The sequence below is a fragment of the Taudactylus pleione genome, unplaced genomic scaffold (assembly GCF_031769625.1).
Source record: "Taudactylus pleione unplaced genomic scaffold, aTauple2 ptg002073l, whole genome shotgun sequence".
Taxonomy (NCBI): Eukaryota; Metazoa; Chordata; class Amphibia; order Anura; family Myobatrachidae; genus Taudactylus; species Taudactylus pleione.
The window spans coordinates 18,823-38,445 of NW_028286467.1; the positions used below are offsets into that span (position 1 = coordinate 18,823).

A 19,623-nucleotide genomic window follows, 5' to 3' on the forward strand; every position below is an offset into this window, starting at 1 on the left:
GCTACACTCTCAGTGATATCACTGGCTCCTAGTGACTGGTTAGGCTACACTCTCAGTGATGTCACTGGCTGCTAGTGACAGGATAAGCTGCACTCTCAGTGATGTCACTGGTTGCTAGTGACTGGATGGACTGCACTCTTAGTGATGTCACTGGCTCCTAGTGACTGGATAGGCTGCACTCTCAGTGATGTCACTGGCTCCTAGTGACTGGATAGGCTGCACTCTCAGTGATGTCACTGGTTCCTAGTGACTGGATAGACTGCACTCTTAGTGATGTCACTGGCTCCTAGTGACTGGATAGGCTGCACTCTCAGTGATGTCACTGGTTCCTAGTGACTGGATAGGCTACACTCTCAGTGATGTCACTGCCTCCTAGTGACTCGATAGGCTACACTCTCAGTGATGTCACTGGCTCCTAGTGACTGGATAGGCTACACTCTCAGTGATGTCACTGGCTCCTAGTGACTGGATAGGCTACACTCTCAGTGATGTCACTGGCTCCTAGTGACTGGATAGGCTGCACTCTCAGTGATGTCACTGGCTCCTAGTGACTGGATAGGCTGCATTCTCAGTGATGTCACTGGTTCCTAGTGACTGGATAGACTGCACTCTTAGTGATGTCACTGGTTCCTAGTGACTGGATAGACTGCACTCTCAGTGATGTCACTGTCTCCTAGTGACTGGATAGACTGCACTCTCAGTGATGTCACTGCCTCCTAGTGACTGGATAGACTGCACTCTCAGTGATGTCACTGCCTCCTAGTGACTGGATAGACTGCACTCTCAGTGATATCACTGGCTCCTAGTGACTGGTTAGGCTACACTCTCAGTGATGTCACTGGCTGCTAGTGACTGGTTAGGCTGCACTCTCAGTGATGTCACTGGCTGCTAGTGACAGGATAAGCTGCACTCTCAGTGATGTCACAGGCTCCTAGTGACTGGATAGGCTGCACTCTCTGTGATGTCACAGGCTCCTAGTGACTGGATAGGCTGCACTCTCAGTGATGTCACTGGTTGCTAGTGACTGGATAGGCTGCACTCTCAGTGATGTCACTGGTTGCTAGTGACTGGATAGGCTGCACTCTTAGTGATGTCACTGGCTCCTAGTGACTGGATTGGCTGCACTCTTAGTGATGTCACTGTCTCCTAGTGACTGGATAGACTGCACTCTCAGTGATGTCACTGCCTCCTAGTGACTGGATAGACTGCACTCTCAGTGATGTCACTGCCTCCTTGTGACTGAAGAGATGCACTCCTACATTTGGGCTTAGATGTCAATGGGTTGTTGAACAGAACAGATGGTCTCTGATGATATACTGTATGTGACACAAGAAGAACACTTTGGGAATTCTTTGTTTATTCATTATAGAATTTGGATTCAGTGTAGCACCCCTGTAAGGACATTTTTATCCTGCAACTTTTGTCATTTCTAAAAATAAATAAATACCCCCTTTGTCATTGTGAGATGTGGGAGTCTCTGACTTTGCCTATCTTGCACGGAATGACTTGGGTCAGGGCTCTTGGCTGAAGGTAGAGCTTGGTGCCAGCTTGGCGTTAATCAGGGTGTAACTATGACCACGTTGCTGTGACCATACATGCTGTGCCTGGCGCCTGTGGGGTCGGGGTGCTGGGGCGAGCAGCAGCCTTTGTGCTGACATATGGATACGTCTCTTATGTCACGTTGTTTGTTTGCTGCAGGTGACGATGGCTTGCTCAGAAGACGATCTGATCGGGATCCCATTCCCGGAGCACAGCAGCGATCTACTGTCCAGCCTGAACGAGCAGCGCCACCGAGGTGTATTGTGTGACATCACCATCAAGACACAGGGCCTGGAATACCGCACCCACCGCGCAGTGCTCGCTGCCTGCAGCCAATACTTCCGCAAGCTCTTTACCGGGACACCGTCTGGTAAACCATCACGGGATGTGTGTCAGCTGGACTTCCTAAAACCTGATGCCCTGGGGGCCCTCCTGGACTTTGCCTACACAGCCACACTGACCATCAGCAATGCAAACATGCGGGATGTTCTGCGAGCTGCCCGCCTGCTAGAGATCCCATGCGTAGTGGAAGCCTGCGTAGAAATCCTGCGCTGTAACGGCAGTCGGGAGGAGATGGGAGGGGATGCAGAAGACCTTGATGGGTTCTTACGGGCACGTGAGTATCTAGAGTGTTATGGCACACAGGAAAATGGCGAGGACACCACTCCACCTCCAGAGGCAGATGGCCCCCATTCCGCGGTGCTATCTATGCCGCTACACCAGAAGCCAGTGCAACTCATTCCCCGTAAGCACAGGAGGAAGTTCCTGCAGGTGAGGCCCAGTCATAGGGCCCAGAATGGAAACCCCTATGTCGTAGAAGATGACTCCATGGAAAGAGCCGTCAGCCCCACGGAAGCCCCGTCACCTACAGAATTTCCTCCAGATGACAGCATCCTGAACTGCAACCGATACACGTCAGACAACAGGCTGGTGGGACGTCTGTTTGTTCCGCCCTCTCCACCTGAGGACCTCTTGTCCGACGAGGAGCCCTCTGACATCCCCTTCCTGAACCCGCTTGACCATGAGAATCCAGAATTGACGGCCACCTCCCTAGATGACCCAAGCAAGCAGATGAGAAGGAGACGGTCACAGATGCCGCAGGAGTGTCCTGTGTGCCACAAAATTATCCATGGTGCTGGGAAACTGCCCCGCCACATGCGTACGCACACGGGGGAGAAGCCGTTTGTGTGTCAGGTCTGCGGTGTCCGATTCACCAGGTAAATGTGATGCATGAGAGGTCTCCGTCCTTGTCCCATTTTCCATATGAAACTGATATATTATCATATGACTGCAGTAACTTGTATCAGCCTCTAGGTGTCCAACAGTAATAGTTAGTGCCTCCCACAGCCTGGGCACTGCAGTAACTTGTATCAGCCTCTAGGTGCCCTGCACAACAATAATAGTTAGTGTCCCCTACGGCTTAGGCACTGCAGTAACTTGTATCAGCCTCTAGGTGTCCTACACTGCAATAATAGTTAGTGCCCCCTACAGCCTGGTCTCTGCAGTAACTTTTATCAGCACAACAATAATAGTGCCCCTACAGCCTGGACAATGCAGTAACCTGTATCATCCTCTAGGTGTCCTGCACAGCTATAATAGTGCTCCTACAGCCTGGGCAATGCAGTAACCTGTATCAGCCTCTAGGTGTCCTGCACAGCTATAATAGTGCCCCTACAGCCTGGACAATACAGTAACCTGTATCAGCCTCTAGGTGTCCTGCACAGCTATAATAGTGCTCCTACAGCCTGGAAAATGCAGTACCCTGTATCAGCCTCTAGGTGTCCTGCACAGCTATAATAGTGCTCCTACAGCCTGGGCACTGCAGTAACCTGTATCAGCCTCTAGGTGTCCTGCACAGCTATAATAGTGCCCCTACAGCCTGGGCACTGCAGTAACCTGTATCAGCCTCTAGGTGTCCTGCACAGCTATAATAGTGCTCCTACAGCCTGGAAAATGCAGTAACCTGTATCAGCCTCTAGGTGTCCTGCACAGCTATAATAGTGCCCCTACAGCCTGGGTACTGCAGTAACCTGTATCAGCCTCTAGGTGTCCTGCACAGCTATAATAGTGCCCCCTACAGCCTGGGCAATGCAGTAACCTGTATCATCCTCTAGGTGTATCTGCACAGCTATAATAGTGCCCCTACAGCCTGGGCAATGCAGTAACCTGTATCATCCTCTAGGTGTCCTGCACAGCTATAATAGTGCTCCTACAGCCTGGGCAATGCAGTAACCTGTATCATCCTCTAGGTGTCCTGCACAGCTATAATAGTGCCCCTACAGCCTGGGCAATGCAGTAACCTGTATCATCCTCTAGGTGTCCTGCACAGCTATAATAGTGCTCCTACAGCCTGGGCAATGCAGTAACCTGTATCATCCTCTAGGTGTCCTGCACAGCTATAATAGTGCCCCTACAGCCTGGGCAATGCAGTAACCTGTATCATCCTCTAGGTGTCCTGCACAGCTATAATAGTGCCCCTACAGCCTGGGCAATGCAGTAACCTGTATCATCCTCTAGGTGTCCTGCACAGCTATAATAGTGCCCCTACAGCCTGGACAATGCAGTAACCTGTATCAGCCTCTAGGTGTCCTGCACAGCTATAATAGTGCCCCTACAGCCTGGGCAATGCAGTAACCTGTATCATCCTCTAGGTGTCCTGCACAGCTATAATAGTGCTCCTACAGCCTGGGCAATGCAGTAACCTGTATCATCCTCTAGGTGTCCTGCACAGCTATAATAGTGCTCCTACAGCCTGGGCAATGCAGTAACCTGTATCAGCCTCTAGGTGTCCTGCACAGCTATAATAGTGCCCCTACAGCCTGGACAATGCAGTAACCTGTATCAGCCTCTAGGTGTCCTGCACAGCTATAATAGTGCCCCTACAGCCTGGGCAATGCAGTAACCTGTATCAGCCTCTAGGTGTCCTGCACAGCTATAATAGTGCCCCTACAGCCTGGGCAATGCAGTAACCTGTATCAGCCTCTAGGTGTCCTGCACAGCTATAATAGTGCCCCTACAGCCTGGACAATGCAGTAACCTGTATCAGCCTCTAGGTGTCCTGCACAGCTATAATAGTGCCCCTACAGCCTGGGCAATGCAGTAACCTGTATCAGCCTCTAGGTGTATCTGCACAGCTATAATAGTGCCCCTACAGCCTGGGCAATGCAGTAACCTGTATCAGCCTCTAGGTGTATCTGCACAGCTATAATAGTGCCCCTACAGCCTGGACAATGCAGTAACCTGTATCAGCCTCTAGGTGTATCTGCACAGCTATAATAGTGCCCCTACAGCCTGGACAATGCAGTAACCTGTATCAGCCTCTAGGTGTCCTGCACAGCTATAATAGTGCCCCTACAGCCTGGGTACTGCAGTAACCTGTATCATCCTCTAGGTGTCCTGCACAGCTATAATAGTGCCCCTACAGCCTGGGCAATGCAGTAACCTGTATCATCCTCTAGGTGTCCTGCACAGCTATAATAGTGCCCCTACAGCCTGGACAATGCAGTAACCTGTATCATCCTCTAGGTGTCCTGCACAGCTATAATAGTGCCCCTACAGCCTGGGCAATGCAGTAACCTGTATCATCCTCTAGGTGTCCTGCACAGCTATAATAGTGCCCCTACAGCCTGGACAATGCAGTAACCTGTATCAGCCTCTAGGTGTCCTGCACAGCTATAATAGTGCCCCTACAGCCTGGGCAATGCAGTAACCTGTATCAGTCTCTAGGTGTCCTGCACAGCTATAATAGTGCCCCTACAGCCTGGGCAATGCAGTAACCTGTGTCATCCTCTAGGTGTATCTGCACAGCTATAATAGTGCCCCTACAGCCTGGACAATGCAGTAACCTGTATCATCCTCTAGGTGTCCTGCACAGCTATAATAGTGCCCCTACAGCCTGGACAATGCAGTAACCTGTATCATCCTCTAGGTGTCCTGCACAGCTATAATAGTGCCCCTACAGCCTGGACAATGCAGTAACCTGTATCATCCTCTAGGTGTCCTGCACAGCTATAATAGTGCTCCTACAGCCTGGACAATGCAGTAACCTGTATCAGCCTCTAGGTGTCCTGCACAGCTATAATAGTGCCCCTACAGCCTGGACAATGCAGTAACCTCTATCATCCTCTAGGTGTCCTGCACAGCTATAATAGTGCCCCTACAGCCTGGACAATGCAGTAACCTGTATCAGCCTCTAGGTGTATCTGCACAGCTATAATAGTGCCCCTACAGCCTGGGCAATGCAGTAACCTGTATCAGCCTCTAGGTGTATCTGCACAGCTATAATAGTGCCCCTACAGCCTGGGCAATGCAGTAACCTGTATCAGCCTCTAGGTGTCCTGCACAGCTATAATAGTGCCCCTACAGCCTGGACAATGCAGTAACCTGTATCATCCTCTAGGTGTCCTGCACAGCTATAATAGTGCTCCTACAGCCTGGACAATGCAGTAACCTGTATCAGCCTCTAGGTGTCCTGCACAGCTATAATAGTGCCCCTACAGCCTGGACAATGCAGTAACCTGTATCATCCTCTAGGTGTCCTGCACAGCTATAATAGTGCTCCTACAGCCTGGACAATGCAGTAACCTGTATCAGCCTCTAGGTGTCCTGCACAGCTATAATAGTGCCCCTACAGCCTGGACAATGCAGTAACCTGTATCAGCCTCTAGGTGTATCTGCACAGCTATAATAGTGCCCCTACAGCCTGGGCAATGCAGTAACCTGTATCAGCCTCTAGGTGTCCTGCACAGCTATAATAGTGCCCCTACAGCCTGGACAATGCAGTAACCTGTATCAGCCTCTAGGTGTCCCTGTACCTTAATAAAAGCACCCAACCTCCAATGCTTCATATCGCTTCCTGAAAGCTCACCCACTCCCCATAGCCTAGTGCACCTCTGCGAGAGGGGCCTTTCCCTCATATCCCCCCAGTACCGATCCACTTATTCCTCTTCTGTATAGAATGAAAGCTCTTGTTATCAGAGGGCTCCATGCTCTTACTTCATCCCTCTTTAAGCTCAGGGTAATTCCATGTTTAGTGGAGCAGTGCTGCCCACCTCACATTGTGATAACGTGACGTGGTGGTTGGTGTGTGTACATATATATGTGTGCGTGCGTGTGTATGGAGATATATATATATATATATATATATATATATAATTCCTATGACATGAATAAAGTTACCTTCCAATAGTGCTGCCCACCGCACATTGTGATAACGTGACGTGGTGGTTGGTGTGTGTACATATATATGTGTGCGTGCGTGTGTATGGAGATATATATATATATATATATATATATATATATATATAATATTCCTATGACATGAATAAAGTTACCTTCCAATAGTGCTGCCCACCGCACATTGTGATAACGTGACGTGGTGGCTGGTGTGTGTACATATATATGTGTGCGTGCGTGTGTATGGAGATATATATATATATATATATATATATATAATATTCCTATGACATGAATAAAGTTACCTTCCAATAGTGCTGCCCACCGCACATTGTGATAACGTGACGTGGTGGTTGGTGTGTGTACATATATATGTGTGCGTGCGTGTGTATGGAGATATATATATATATATATATATATATAATATTCCTATGACATGAATAAAGTTACCTTCCAATAGTGCTGCCCACCGCACATTGTGATAACGTGACGTGGTGGTTGGTGTGTGTACATATATATGTGTGCGTGCGTGTGTATGGAGATATATATATATATATATATATATATATATATATAATATTCCTATGACATGAATAAAGTTACCTTCCAATAGTGCTGCCCACCGCACATTGTGATAACATGTGACATGGTGGCTGGTGTGTGTACATATATATATGTGTGTGTGTGTGTATATATATATCACCACGAGCATGGCGGCCGGTATAGAGCACCACGAGCATGGCGGCCGGTATAGAGCACCACGAGCATGGCGGCCGGTATAGAGCACCACGAGCATGGCGGCCGGTATAGAGCACCACGAGCATGGCGGCCGGTATAGAGCACCACGAGCATGGCGGCCGGTATAGAGCACCACGAGCCAGAGCCCTGTGATTAGGGTCTTTGTAGAACTTTTGGTGGTGATTTCAGGAACTTTTATCTGTTTTACGTCCAATATTTGTTTTGAAAATGAAGCTGAAAAGCTGTAAAAAAAAAAATTTCCCTGGAAAGTCTGACGGCAGATTTAGGGCTGGATTCAGTTAGCCGCAATAAGCCGCGTTGTGTGGTAACTTTGCACAAATGCGGCTTATCGTGTGTATCAGGCAATCCTATTGGCCGCTGCTTTTCGAGGTGCGAAATCCTCATAGACCACTTTGTCACCATCTCAAAGCAGCTGATAAGTTGTGCAAGGTCCCTTTTTATGGACTTGACTCAGAACCCCTTGGACTCTCCCCTTAATGACTAATTAGTCAAAACTGATTTTTTAATTTGACCCATACTGACATGTCACTTTTGTAGAGAAAATGTATAAAGTGTTAGAAAATGAGTTGAGTACTGGGACAGGTATATGGGGGGGCTGTATGGATGGGACAGGTATAGGGGGGTGCTGTATGGATGGGACAGGTATATGGGGGGGCTGTATGGATGGGACAGGTATAGGGGGGTGCTATATGGATGGGACAGGTATATGGGGGGGCTGTATGGATGGGACAGGTATATGGGGGGGCTGTATGGATGGGACAGGTATATGGGGGGGCTGTATGGATGGGACAGGTATAAGGGGGTGCTGTATGGATGGGACAGGTATATGGGGCGGCTGTATGAATGGGACAGGCATATGGGGGTGCTGTATGGATGGGACAGGTATATGAGGGGTGCTGTATGGATGGGACAGGTATATGGGGGGCTGTACGGATAGGACAGGTATATTGGGGGGCTGTGCGGATAGGACAAGTATATGGGGGTGTTGTATGGATGGGACAGGTATATGGGACAGGTATATGGGGGGCTGTATGGATGGGACAGGTATATGGGGGGGCTGTATGGATGGGACAGGTATATGGGGGGGCTGTATGGATGGGACAGGTATAGGGGGGTGCTGTATGGATGTGACAGGTATAGGGGGGTGCTGTATGGATGGGACAGGTATATGGGGCGGCTGTATGAATGGGACAGGCATATGGGGGTGCTGTATGGATGGGACAGGTATATGAGGGGTGCTGTATGGATGGGACAGGTATATGGGGGGCTGTATGGATAGGACAGGTATATTGGGGGGCTGTGCGGATAGGACAAGTATATGGGGGTGTTGTATGGATGGGACAGGTATATGGGGGGTGTATGAATGGGACAGGTATATAGGGGTCTCTATGAACTGGTATATGGGGGCTGTATGGATGGGTCAGGTATATGGGGGGCTGTATGGATGGGACAGGTATATGGGGAGGCTGTATGGATGGGACAGGTATATGGGGTGCTGCATGCATGGGACAGGTATATGGGGTGCTGTATGCATGGGACAGGTATATGGGGAGGTTGTATGGATGAGACAGTTATATGGGGGGCTATATGGATGGGACAGGTATATGAGGGAGCTGTATGGATTGGACAGGTATATGAGGGGCTGTATGGATGGGACTGAGTTATGGAGGTGCTGTATGGATGGGACAGGTATATGGGGGTGCAGTATAGATGGGACTGGTATATGGGGGCTGTGTGAATGGGACAGGTATATGGGCGGCTGTGTGGATGGGACAGGTATATGGGGGGGCTGTGTGGATGGGACAGGTATATGGGGGAGCTGTGTGGATGGGACTTGTATATGGCGGCTGTGTGGATGGGACAGGTGTATCGGGGAGGTGTAAGGATGGGACTTGTATATGGGGAGCTGTATGGATGGGACGGGTATATGGGGAGGCAGTATGGATGGGACAGGTATATGGGGGTGCTGTATGGATGGGACAGGTATATGGGGGTGCTGTCCAGATGGGACAGGCATATGGCGGAGCTGTATGGATGGGACAGGCACATGGGGGGGCTGTATGGATGGGACAGGCACATGGGGGGGCTCTATGGATGGGACAGACATATGGAGGTGCTGTATGGATGGGACAAGCATATGGGGGTGCTGTACGGATGAGACTGTTATATTGGGGGCTGTATGGATGGGACAAGTATATGGGGGGCTGTATGAAATGGACAGGCATATGGGGGTGCAGTATGGATGGGACAGGTATATGGGGGAGCTGTATGGATGGGACAGGTATATGGGGGAGCTGTATGGATGGGACAGGTATATGGGGGTGCAGAATGGATGGGACAGGTATATCGGGGTGCTGTATGGATGGGATAGGCATATGGGGGAGCTGTATGGATGGGGGTGGCATATGGGGGTGCTGTTTGGATGGGACAGGTATATGGGGAGGCTGTATGGATAGGACAAGTATATGGAGGACTGTATGGATGAGACAGTTATATGGGGGCTATATGGATGGAACAGGTATATGAGGGAGCTGTATGGATTGGACAGGTATATGAGGGGCTGTATGGATGGGACTGAGTTATGGGGGTGCTGTATGGATGGGACAGGTATATGAGGGTGCAGTATAGATGGGACTTGTATATGGGGGCTGTATGGATGGGACAGGTATATGGGGGGGTGCTGTATGGATGGGACAGGTATATGGGGAGGCTGTATGGATAGGACAAGTATATGGAGGACTGTATGGATGAGACAGTTATATGGGGGCTATATGGATGGAACAGGTATATGAGGGAGCTGTATGGATTGGACAGGTATATGAGGGGCTGTATGGATGGGACTGAGTTATGGGGGTGCTGTATGGATGGGACAGGTATATGGGGGTGCAGTATAGATGGGACTTGTATATGGGGGCTGTATGGATGGGACAGGTATATGGGGGGGCTGTGTGGATGGGACTTGTATATGGGGGGCTGTGTGGATGGGACAGGTATATCGGGGAGCTGTATGGATGGGACTTGTATATGGGGCGGTTGTATGAATGGGAAAGCTATATGGGGTGCTGTATGGATGGGACAGGTATATGAGGGTGCTGAATGGATGGGACAGGTATATCGGGGTGCTGTATGGATGGGATAGGCATATGGGGGAGCTGTATGGATGGGGACTGGCATATGGGGGTGCTGTTTGGATGGGACAGTTATATGGGAGGCTGTATGGATAGGACAGGTATATGGAGGACTGTATGGATGAGACAGTTATATGGGGGGCTATATGGATGGGACAGGTATATGAGGGAGCTGTATGGATTGGACAGGTATATGAGGGGCTGTATGGATGGGACTGAGTTATGGGGGTGCTGTATGGATGGGACAGGTAAATTGGGGTGCAGTATAGATGGGACTTGTATATGGGGGGCTGTATGGATGGGACAGGTATATGGGGGGGTGCTGTATGGATGGGACAGGTATATGGGCGGCTGTATGGATGGGACAGCTATATGGGGGTGCTGTATGGATGGGACAGGTATATCGGGGTGCTGTATGGATGGGACAGGTATATCGGGGTGCTGTATGGATGGGACAGGTATATGGGGGTCTGTATGGATGGGACAGGCATATGGGGGTGCTGTACAGATGGGACAGGTATATGGGGGGTGCTGTACGGATGGGACAGGTATATGGGGGGCTGTACGGATAGGACAGGTATATGGGGTGGCTGTGCGGATAGGACAGGTATATGGGGGTGTTGTATGGATGGGACAGGTATATGGGGGGCTGTATGAATGGGACAGGTATATGGGGGTCTCTATGAACTGGTATATGGGGGCTGTATGGATGGGTCAGATATATGGGGGGCTGTATGGATGGGACAGGTATATGGGGAGGCTGTATGGATGGGACAGGTATATGGGGTGCTGTATGCATGGGACAGGTATATGGGGTGCTGTATGTATGGGACAGGTATATGGGGAGGCTGTATGGATGAGACAGTTATATGGGGGCTATATGGATGGGACAGGTATATGAGGGAGCTGTATGGATTGGACAGGTATATGAGGGGCTGTATGGATGGGACTGAGTTATGGAGGTGCTGTATGGATGGGACAGGTATATGGGGGTGCAGTATAGATGGGACTTGTATATGGGGGGCTGTATTTATGGGACAGGTATATGGGGTGGTGCTGTATGGATGGGACAGGTATATGGGGCGGCTGTATGGATGGGACAGCTATATGGGGGTGCTGTATGGATGGGACAGGTATATCGGGGTGCTGTATGGATGGGACCGGTATATCGGGATGCTGTATGGATGGGACAGGTATATGGGGGTCTCTATGGATGGGACAGGCATATGGGGGTGCTGTACAGATGGGACAGGTATGTGGGGGTGCTGTATGGATGGGACAGGTATATGGGGGTGCAGTATAGATGGGACTTGTATATGGGGGGCTGTATGGATGGGACAGGTATATGGGGGGCTGTATGGATGGGACAGGTATATGGGGGGGTGCTGTATGGATGGGACAGGTATATGGTTCGGCTGTATGAATGGGACAGCTATATGGGGGTGCTGTGTGGATGGGACAGGTATATGGGGGTGCTGTGTGGATGGGACAGGTATATGGGGGGGGCTGTGTGGATGGGACAGGTATATGGGGGGGGGCTGTGTGGATGGGACTTGTATATGGGGAGCTTTATGGATGGGACTTGTATATGGGGACCTGTATGGATGGGACAGGTATATGGGGAGGCAGTATGGATGGGACAGGTATATGGGACAGGTATATGGGGGAGCTTTATGTATGGGACAGGTATATGGGGGTGCTGTATGGATGAGCGTTATATGGGGGGCTGTATGGATAGGACAGGTATATGGGGGTGCTGTATGGATGAGACAGTTATATGGGGGGCTATATGGATGGGACAGGTATATGGGGGTGCTCTATGGATGGGACAGGCATATGGGGACTGTATGGATGGCACAGGTATATGGGGGGCTATATGGATGGCACAGGTATATGGGGGTGCTGTGTGGACGGGACAGGTATATGGGGGTGCTGTATGGATTTGACAGGTATATGGGGGTGCTGTGTGGATGGGACAGGTATACGGGGTGCTGTATGGATGGGACAGGTATGTGGGGGTACTGAATGGATGAGACAGGTATATGGGGGGCTGTATGGATGGGACAGGTATGTGGGGGGGCTGTATGGATGGGACAGGTATATGGCGGTGCTGTATGGATGGGACAGGCATATGGGGGTGCTGTATGGATGGGACAGGTATATAGGGGTGCTGTATGGATGGGACAGGTATATGGGGTCTGTATGGATGGGACAGGTATATGGGGTGCTGTATTGATGGGACAGGTATATGGGGGTGCTGTATGGTTGGGACAGGCGTATGGGGGTGCTGTATGGATGGGACAGGTGTATAGGGGTACTGTATGGATGGGACAGGTATAAGGGGTCTGTATGGATGGGACAGGTATATGGGGGTGCTGTATGGATTTGACAGGTATATGGGGGTGCTGTATGGATGGGACAGGTATATAGGGGTAGTGTATGGATGGGACAGGTATATGGGGTGCTGTATGGATGGGACAGGTAAATGGTGGTACTGTATGGATGGGACAGGTATATGGGGGTGCTGTATGGATGAGACAGGTATATGGGGTGCTGTATGGATGGGACAGGTATATGGGGGTGCTGTATGGTTGGGACAGGTATATAGGGGTACTGTATGGATGGGACAGGTATATGGGGTGCTGTATGGATGGGACAAGTATATGGGGGTGCTGTATGGATGCTGTATATGGGGGGCTGTATGGATGGGACAGGTATATGGGGTGCTGTATGGATGGGACAGGTATATCGGGGTGCTGTATGGATGGGACAGGTATATAGGGGTGCTGTATGGATGGGACAGGTATATAGGGGTGCTGTATGGATGGGACAGGTATATGGGGGGCTATATGGATGGCACAGGTATATGGGGTGCTGTTTGGATGGGACAGGTATATGGGGTGCTGTATGGATGGGACAGGTATATGGGGGTGCTGTATGGATGAGACAGGTATATGGGGTGCTGTATGGATGGGACAGGTATATGGGGGTGCTGTATGGTTGGGACAGGTATATAGGGGTACTGTATGGATGGGACAGGTATATGGGGTGCTGTATGGATGGGACAAGTATATGGGGGTGCTGTATGGATGCTGTATATGGGGGGCTGTATGGATGGGACAGGTATATGGGGTGCTGTATGGATGGGACAGGTATATCGGGGTGCTGTATGGATGGGACAGGTATATAGGGGTGCTGTATGGATGGGACAGGTATATGGGGGGCTATATAGATGGCACAGGTATATGGGGGGCTATATGGATGGGACAGGTATATGGGGGTGCTGTATGGTTGGGACAGGTATATAGGGGTACTGTATGGATGGGACAGGTATATGGGGTGCTGTATGGATGGGACAAGTATATGGGGGTGCTGTATGGATGCTGTATATGGGGGGCTGTATGGATGGGACAGGTATATGGGGTGCTGTATGGATGGGACAGGTATATCGGGGTGCTGTATGGATGGGACAGGTATATAGGGGTGCTGTATGGATGGGACAGGTATATAGGGGTGCTGTATGGATGGGACAGGTATATGGGGGGCTATATGGATGGCACAGGTATATGGGGGGCTATATGGATGGGACAGGTATATGGGGTGCTGTTTGGATGGGACAGGTATATGAGGAGGCTGTATTGATAGGACAGGTATATGTGGGCTGTATGGATGGGACAGGTATAGGGGGGTGCTGTATGGATGGGTCTGAGTTATGGGGGTGCTGTATGGATGGGACAGGTATATGGGGGGCTGTATGGATGGGACAGGTATAGGGGGGTGCTGTATGGATGGGTCTGAGTTATGGGGGTGCTGTATGGATGGGACAGGTATATGGGGGTGCTGTATGGATGGGACAGGTATATGAGGTGCTGTATGGATGGGACAGGTATATGGGGGTGCTGTATGGATAGGACAGGTATATGGGGTTCTGTATGGATATGACAGGTATATGGGGATATGCTGTACACTATGGCTATTTATGTAGTCCTTACTCTCTGTGCTGCCCATAATGTTCCTCCTCTGTGTGATACCACATTGTAGCCCCCTACACCTGTACGCTGCCACCATACTTACCCCGCCATAGGCCCGATCTCATCGCTCTCTCCCTTCTCCCCAGGAACGACAAGCTGAAGATCCACATGCGGAAGCACACGGGTGAGCGGCCATATTGCTGCGAGCACTGCAGCGCCCGCTTCCTGCACAGCTACGACCTGAAGAACCACATGCACCTGCACACCGGCGACCGCCCCTACGAATGCTCCCTATGTCATAAAGCCTTCGCCAAGGAAGACCACCTCCAGCGGCACATGAAGGGCCAGAACTGCCTAGAGGTCCGCACCAGGAGGCGGCGCAAAGAGGATCCGCCCGCACAGCGCATCGTCCCGAGCCCCGCTCTCGACCTGGCTAATGGCAAAATGGAAGACCTCCGCCTCTCCATGCTGCGGTACTGGGGGCTGCCACGGCCTCATTCAGGAGGGGCCAGCCCGGAGGGGCCCTTGGTTTTGGACCCTTCGTAGCATCTCCATGACTGTAACTCCCGTCCCCCACATCCCTTCACAAGTGAAAGAAGCCTTTAGAGACTTTTGCCCATGGCAGCACTTCTGCTAACCCTACCACAGAAGTCCTCGGTGTCCCCACTGTTCCCTTAAAGAATTGGGGTACCTCTTCCCCCCCCCCTCCTCCGATGCTCCTGCACCCCCATTACTCATGATGTCACAGCGCTCTCAAGATGATGTCATAATATTGACCGACAGACTGGCAAGGTCCGGCCTCTGCTGGTGGACTGTAAAGGTGGGGTGCGGGGGCGGCTCCGAGGCGTTGGGGAGGAGATAGGACGCTTTTCCTAAGCCTCAGGGATCATTTAAAGTCGGCCTCTCCCGGGTGAGGTGTCTCTTTCCAAATTTGCTTCTTCAAACCTAGGATAAGATATTAATAATCGCTATTTTTTATTGAACGAGATATATAATATATACTGTGTCTGTATATAGAGATGAAGATACATATATATATAAATATATATATATATATATATTAAGGAGTATATATAAATTTAAAATGCATAGAGATAAGTCAGAAAAGCAATAATTTTGTTTTGTGAGCTGGCTGTTCGGGTGACCCTGCAATGTGTGGGGGTGGGAGGGGGGAGCGGATGGGGTCCCCCCTCCCACGTCCCTGGATTCATGGTGTTGTGCCTTCTGAGAATGTCGTCCCTGGTGTTAGGAGTCCCCTTGTATTGCTTTGTAATGAGATGGTTGGGGCTGGATGTGTTGGGAGGAATCTCTGCCCCCCATTCCCCGGCACCTCTGAGTTGGGGTCTGCTCAGACATGGTAATCCTTATTTTCCGGCCTGCGGTGCCTCCACCAGGCTCTGATGGCGCTATATACAATTGTAAGCTGTGGATTGGGTTTAGGCAAACTCCTCCCCTCCAGCAGTTGTGGAGGCGGAGTCCCAGCATGCCTTTCTACATCAAGGGACATGCTGTGACTTTTAGTTCCGCAACCACTGCTGTAGAATATTACGTCACACGTAATATCTGGGGTGGCCCCCAGGAATAAGCGTGCCCCTGTGTATACCCTCATGTCTCCCCTCATGGCTTAGGAAAGATAATTTTCCTATAAGTGAGGATTACTTCTAAGGGAGGGGGCAGGGCGGGGGGGGGGGTCAGCACTGTCCGGGGTGGGCCCCTGTATTTGCTGACGGAATTGTTACCATTGGGCCTGGGGGCTGTGATACTAGACCAGGACTAGCCACAAGTCAGCATGCAGGTGGCATTATGCAAAGGGGGCCACTTTGGAAAAGTTGGGGTGCAGTAGTGGGCAGTGAGACCCCAAATACAGGAGCTGGATTTTCTGTTTGTATATTATTTAAATTATTGTTATTATTGAGTGATTGGGCTCCGCAGTAGTATAGTGATCTCTGCCTGCTCAGTATATCGGTCCAGCCAAGACGGAGAATACTATAACCCCCCGCCCGCCCGCCCTGTATCTCCGCACAGTCTTATATCTCAGTCATTCCTGTACCACATGGAGTATGAATTGCCGTAGTGTCCTAGGTAACATTTCGGACCAAGGTTCCCCTTAGATTGTCACCGTTCCGGAGGATCCACCCCTCCGCGTGTGCCCTGCGTCTGTCTCGCTTACAGAAGGTATATGGGGAGGGAGGTGGGTAAGGATCCTGCAGCCTAGTTCTGCGCAGTCCCCTGTCCTGTTTGTCTGTCCTGTCGGCTGGGTGTTGGCCAGCAGCGAATGGCGCTTTGGCAGTTATGTCATTTGCTATGTGTGATCATGTGACCAGGAAAGTGCTGTAGAGGGGAACGTCATACACATCATCTTAGGTCAGCCGCACAGTTTGGGATAATTACCAATAAAATCCATTCTAATCGCTATGAGATTTATCATCTCCCATGAGAACAGGAGGAATCGGATGATTTATGGCCATACGAGGGGCGTTTGCTAGATTACCTGACAGCCCCTTTGTCCACCTCACTCCCGGAAGGTCGGATTGTACTGCATCCATTGTATATAAAGCTTACCTGCTGTTTACTTATAGCGAAGGCAGCTGCTGTGTGGGCTGAACCAATATTCGTGAGAATGCAGCCTATCCAGTCACTGGTACCCTGTGACATCACTGAGAATGCAGCCTATCCAGTCACTGGTACCCTGTGACATCACTGAGTGTGCAGCCTATCCAATCACTAGGAGCCAGTGACATCACTGAGTGTGCAGCCTATCCAATCAGTAGGAGCCAGTGACATCACTGAGTGTGCAGCCTATCCAATCAGTAGGAGCCAGTGACATAACTGAGAGTGCAGCCTATCCAGTCACTAGGAACCAGTGACATCACTGAGAGTGCAGCCTATCCAATCAGTAGGAGCCAGTGACATAACTGAGAGTGCAGCCTATCCAGTCACTAGGAACCAGTGACCTCACTGAGAGTGCAGCCTATCCAATCACTAGGAGCCAGTGACATCACTGAGAGTGCAGCCTATCCAGTCACTAGGAGCCAGTGACATCACTGAGAGTGCAGCCTATCCAGCCACTAGGAGGCAGTGACATCACTGAGAGTGCAGCCTATCCAATCACTAGGAGCCAGTGACATCACTGTGTGCAGCCTATCCAATCAGTAGGAGCCAGTGACATAACTGAGAGTGCAGCCTGTCCCTTCACTAGAAGCCAGTGACATCACTGATAATGAGGCCTATCCAGCCACTAGGAACCAGTGACATCACTGAGAGTGCAGCCTATCCAGTCACTAGGAGCCAGTGACATCACTGAGAGTGCAGCCTATCCAGCCACTAGGAGGCAGTGACATCACTGAGAGTGCAGCCTATCCACCCACTAGGAAGCAGTGACATCACTGAGAGTGCAGCCTATCCAGTCACTAGGAGCCAGTGACATCACTGAGAGTGCAGCCTATCCAGTCACTAGGAGCCAGTGACATCACTGAGAATGCAGCCTATCCAGTCACTAGGAACCAGTGATATCACTAAGAGTGCAGCCTATCCAGTCACTAGGAGCCAGTGACATCACTGAGAATGCAGCCTATCCAGTCACTAGGAACCAGTGATATCACTAAGAGTGCAGCCTATCCAGTCACTAGGAGCCAGTGACATCACTGAGAATGCAGCCTATCCAGTCACTAGGAGCCAGTGACATCACTGAGAATGCAGCCTATCCCTTTTTGTCCCCTTAGTTTGGCCTACAACATGTCTGCCTTCTGTGTGTGTTGCTGACAGATTCTGTTTAAGAATTTTCTTCACCAAAACGTAATTTATTTTCTATGGTGACGAATGTTCTCATCGATGCCGCACGTCCCACATACACACACAACAGGCATCTAAAGCACTTCTACTGTTCTGTCTGCAGAGTACCCATCACTCCCATGCGGTAATTAGGGGTGCTGGAGTTTAGGGGGTGGGGGGGGGTGTCAGGGTCCCAGCGGGCTGGATGGTTTGAGCCGTGATCTGTACATACGTGTGTTTGTGATAATGTCTGTATATAAGTTTGTCTGCAGGTTTTAGGGTCCTGAATCCATTTACTGCAAATTCCAAAGCCATAACCGCAATGACTTGTAAAAGAAGAAGTTTCCCCCCCACTCCTGCCCTCCGGTCCTGGGCCGACAATGGGCACATGGGTTCCCCCTCGCTGTAACCTCCGTGCGCTGCGCCATTCCATTTTTATAATTCCCCTGCGTTTAGACATTCATTTATAACTAAGTTCATGTTGGAGATTGTTGCAGTCTATACTGTTACTGAGTATATTGTCCCAATTCTCCCACTAAGAGCTTCTGTCTGACTCGTGCTACTGTGCTGTACTACATGTATCAGGCGTGACGGAATAAACGCTCCGCTGCTATGTCTGAGATGTAGAATGATTTCTCCATGTGTCCCTGATACACGAACCCTTTGTGCACGAGGACATGCCGTCGGCGTGTTCTATGTACATGCCATTGGCGTGTCACTGTTTACATCCAACACAGCTCTCAATGCTGCTGCAGAACCTCTTAGAGGGCAGATGCGTCATCCATGTTTAGTGAGGTGATTGGCAGCCGTGTGTCTGATTGATTTTCCGCAACGTGGACCAGTAAAACCCAGTACCCCCCCCCCCTCATCCAGTCGTCTAGCCAGCCAGCCAGCCGGACGCGGCGGACATTACGGGGTGCCCTGTCCGCTGTGTTTCTGTCCTTGCACTAATCAGATTAACCCCTGCAGTGCTGGTCGGCGGCTGGGGGGGGCGTGGTTGCACAGAAACTCCTCCCATTATTGGGGGGGTGGGTAGGGGCGACGGGTGAGTGAGAGGTTGGGGGGGGTGAGGGTGTGCCTTCCTTACGAGAACACTTTTACTTGAACTTATACACTGGTGTGAAAAGAGGGAAAGAAAATAAGATTATTTAAAATAAAATTTTTGTTTTGCTTTTTTTAATGAAGGCTAATGGAAAAAAATAAAAAATATATATATAAAAAAAATATGTTGTATTTATTTCCAGCAATGTAACTGAGCCGTGTGTGTATGGCAGTAGCTG

At 50.4% G+C, this 19,623-nt stretch overlaps 1 protein-coding gene across 1 annotated transcript; it reads left to right on the forward strand.

The window, feature by feature from the left end:
- Nucleotides 1-1,700: 1,700 nt before the first annotated feature.
- Nucleotides 1,701-16,232, forward strand: ZBTB7B (zinc finger and BTB domain containing 7B). The gene is made up of 2 exons (XM_088465640.1): nt 1,701-2,756; nt 14,719-16,232. Exons 1-2 carry the CDS (start codon nt 1,705-1,707, stop codon nt 15,116-15,118), a joined length of 1,452 nt encoding a protein of 483 aa, XP_088321766.1. The 5' UTR covers nt 1,701-1,704; the 3' UTR covers nt 15,119-16,232.
- Nucleotides 16,233-19,623: the final 3,391 nt, after the last annotated feature.

Bases quoted from the DNA above. Each gene is read 5' to 3' on its own strand.
- ZBTB7B (XM_088465640.1), top strand. From the start codon at position 1,705: ATGGCTTGCTCAGAAGACGATCTGATCGGGATCCCATTCCCGGAGCAC. The intron at 2,757-14,718 runs GTAAATGTGATG...CCTTCTCCCCAG, and splicing joins TGCGGTGTCCGATTCACCAG to GAACGACAAGCTGAAGATCC.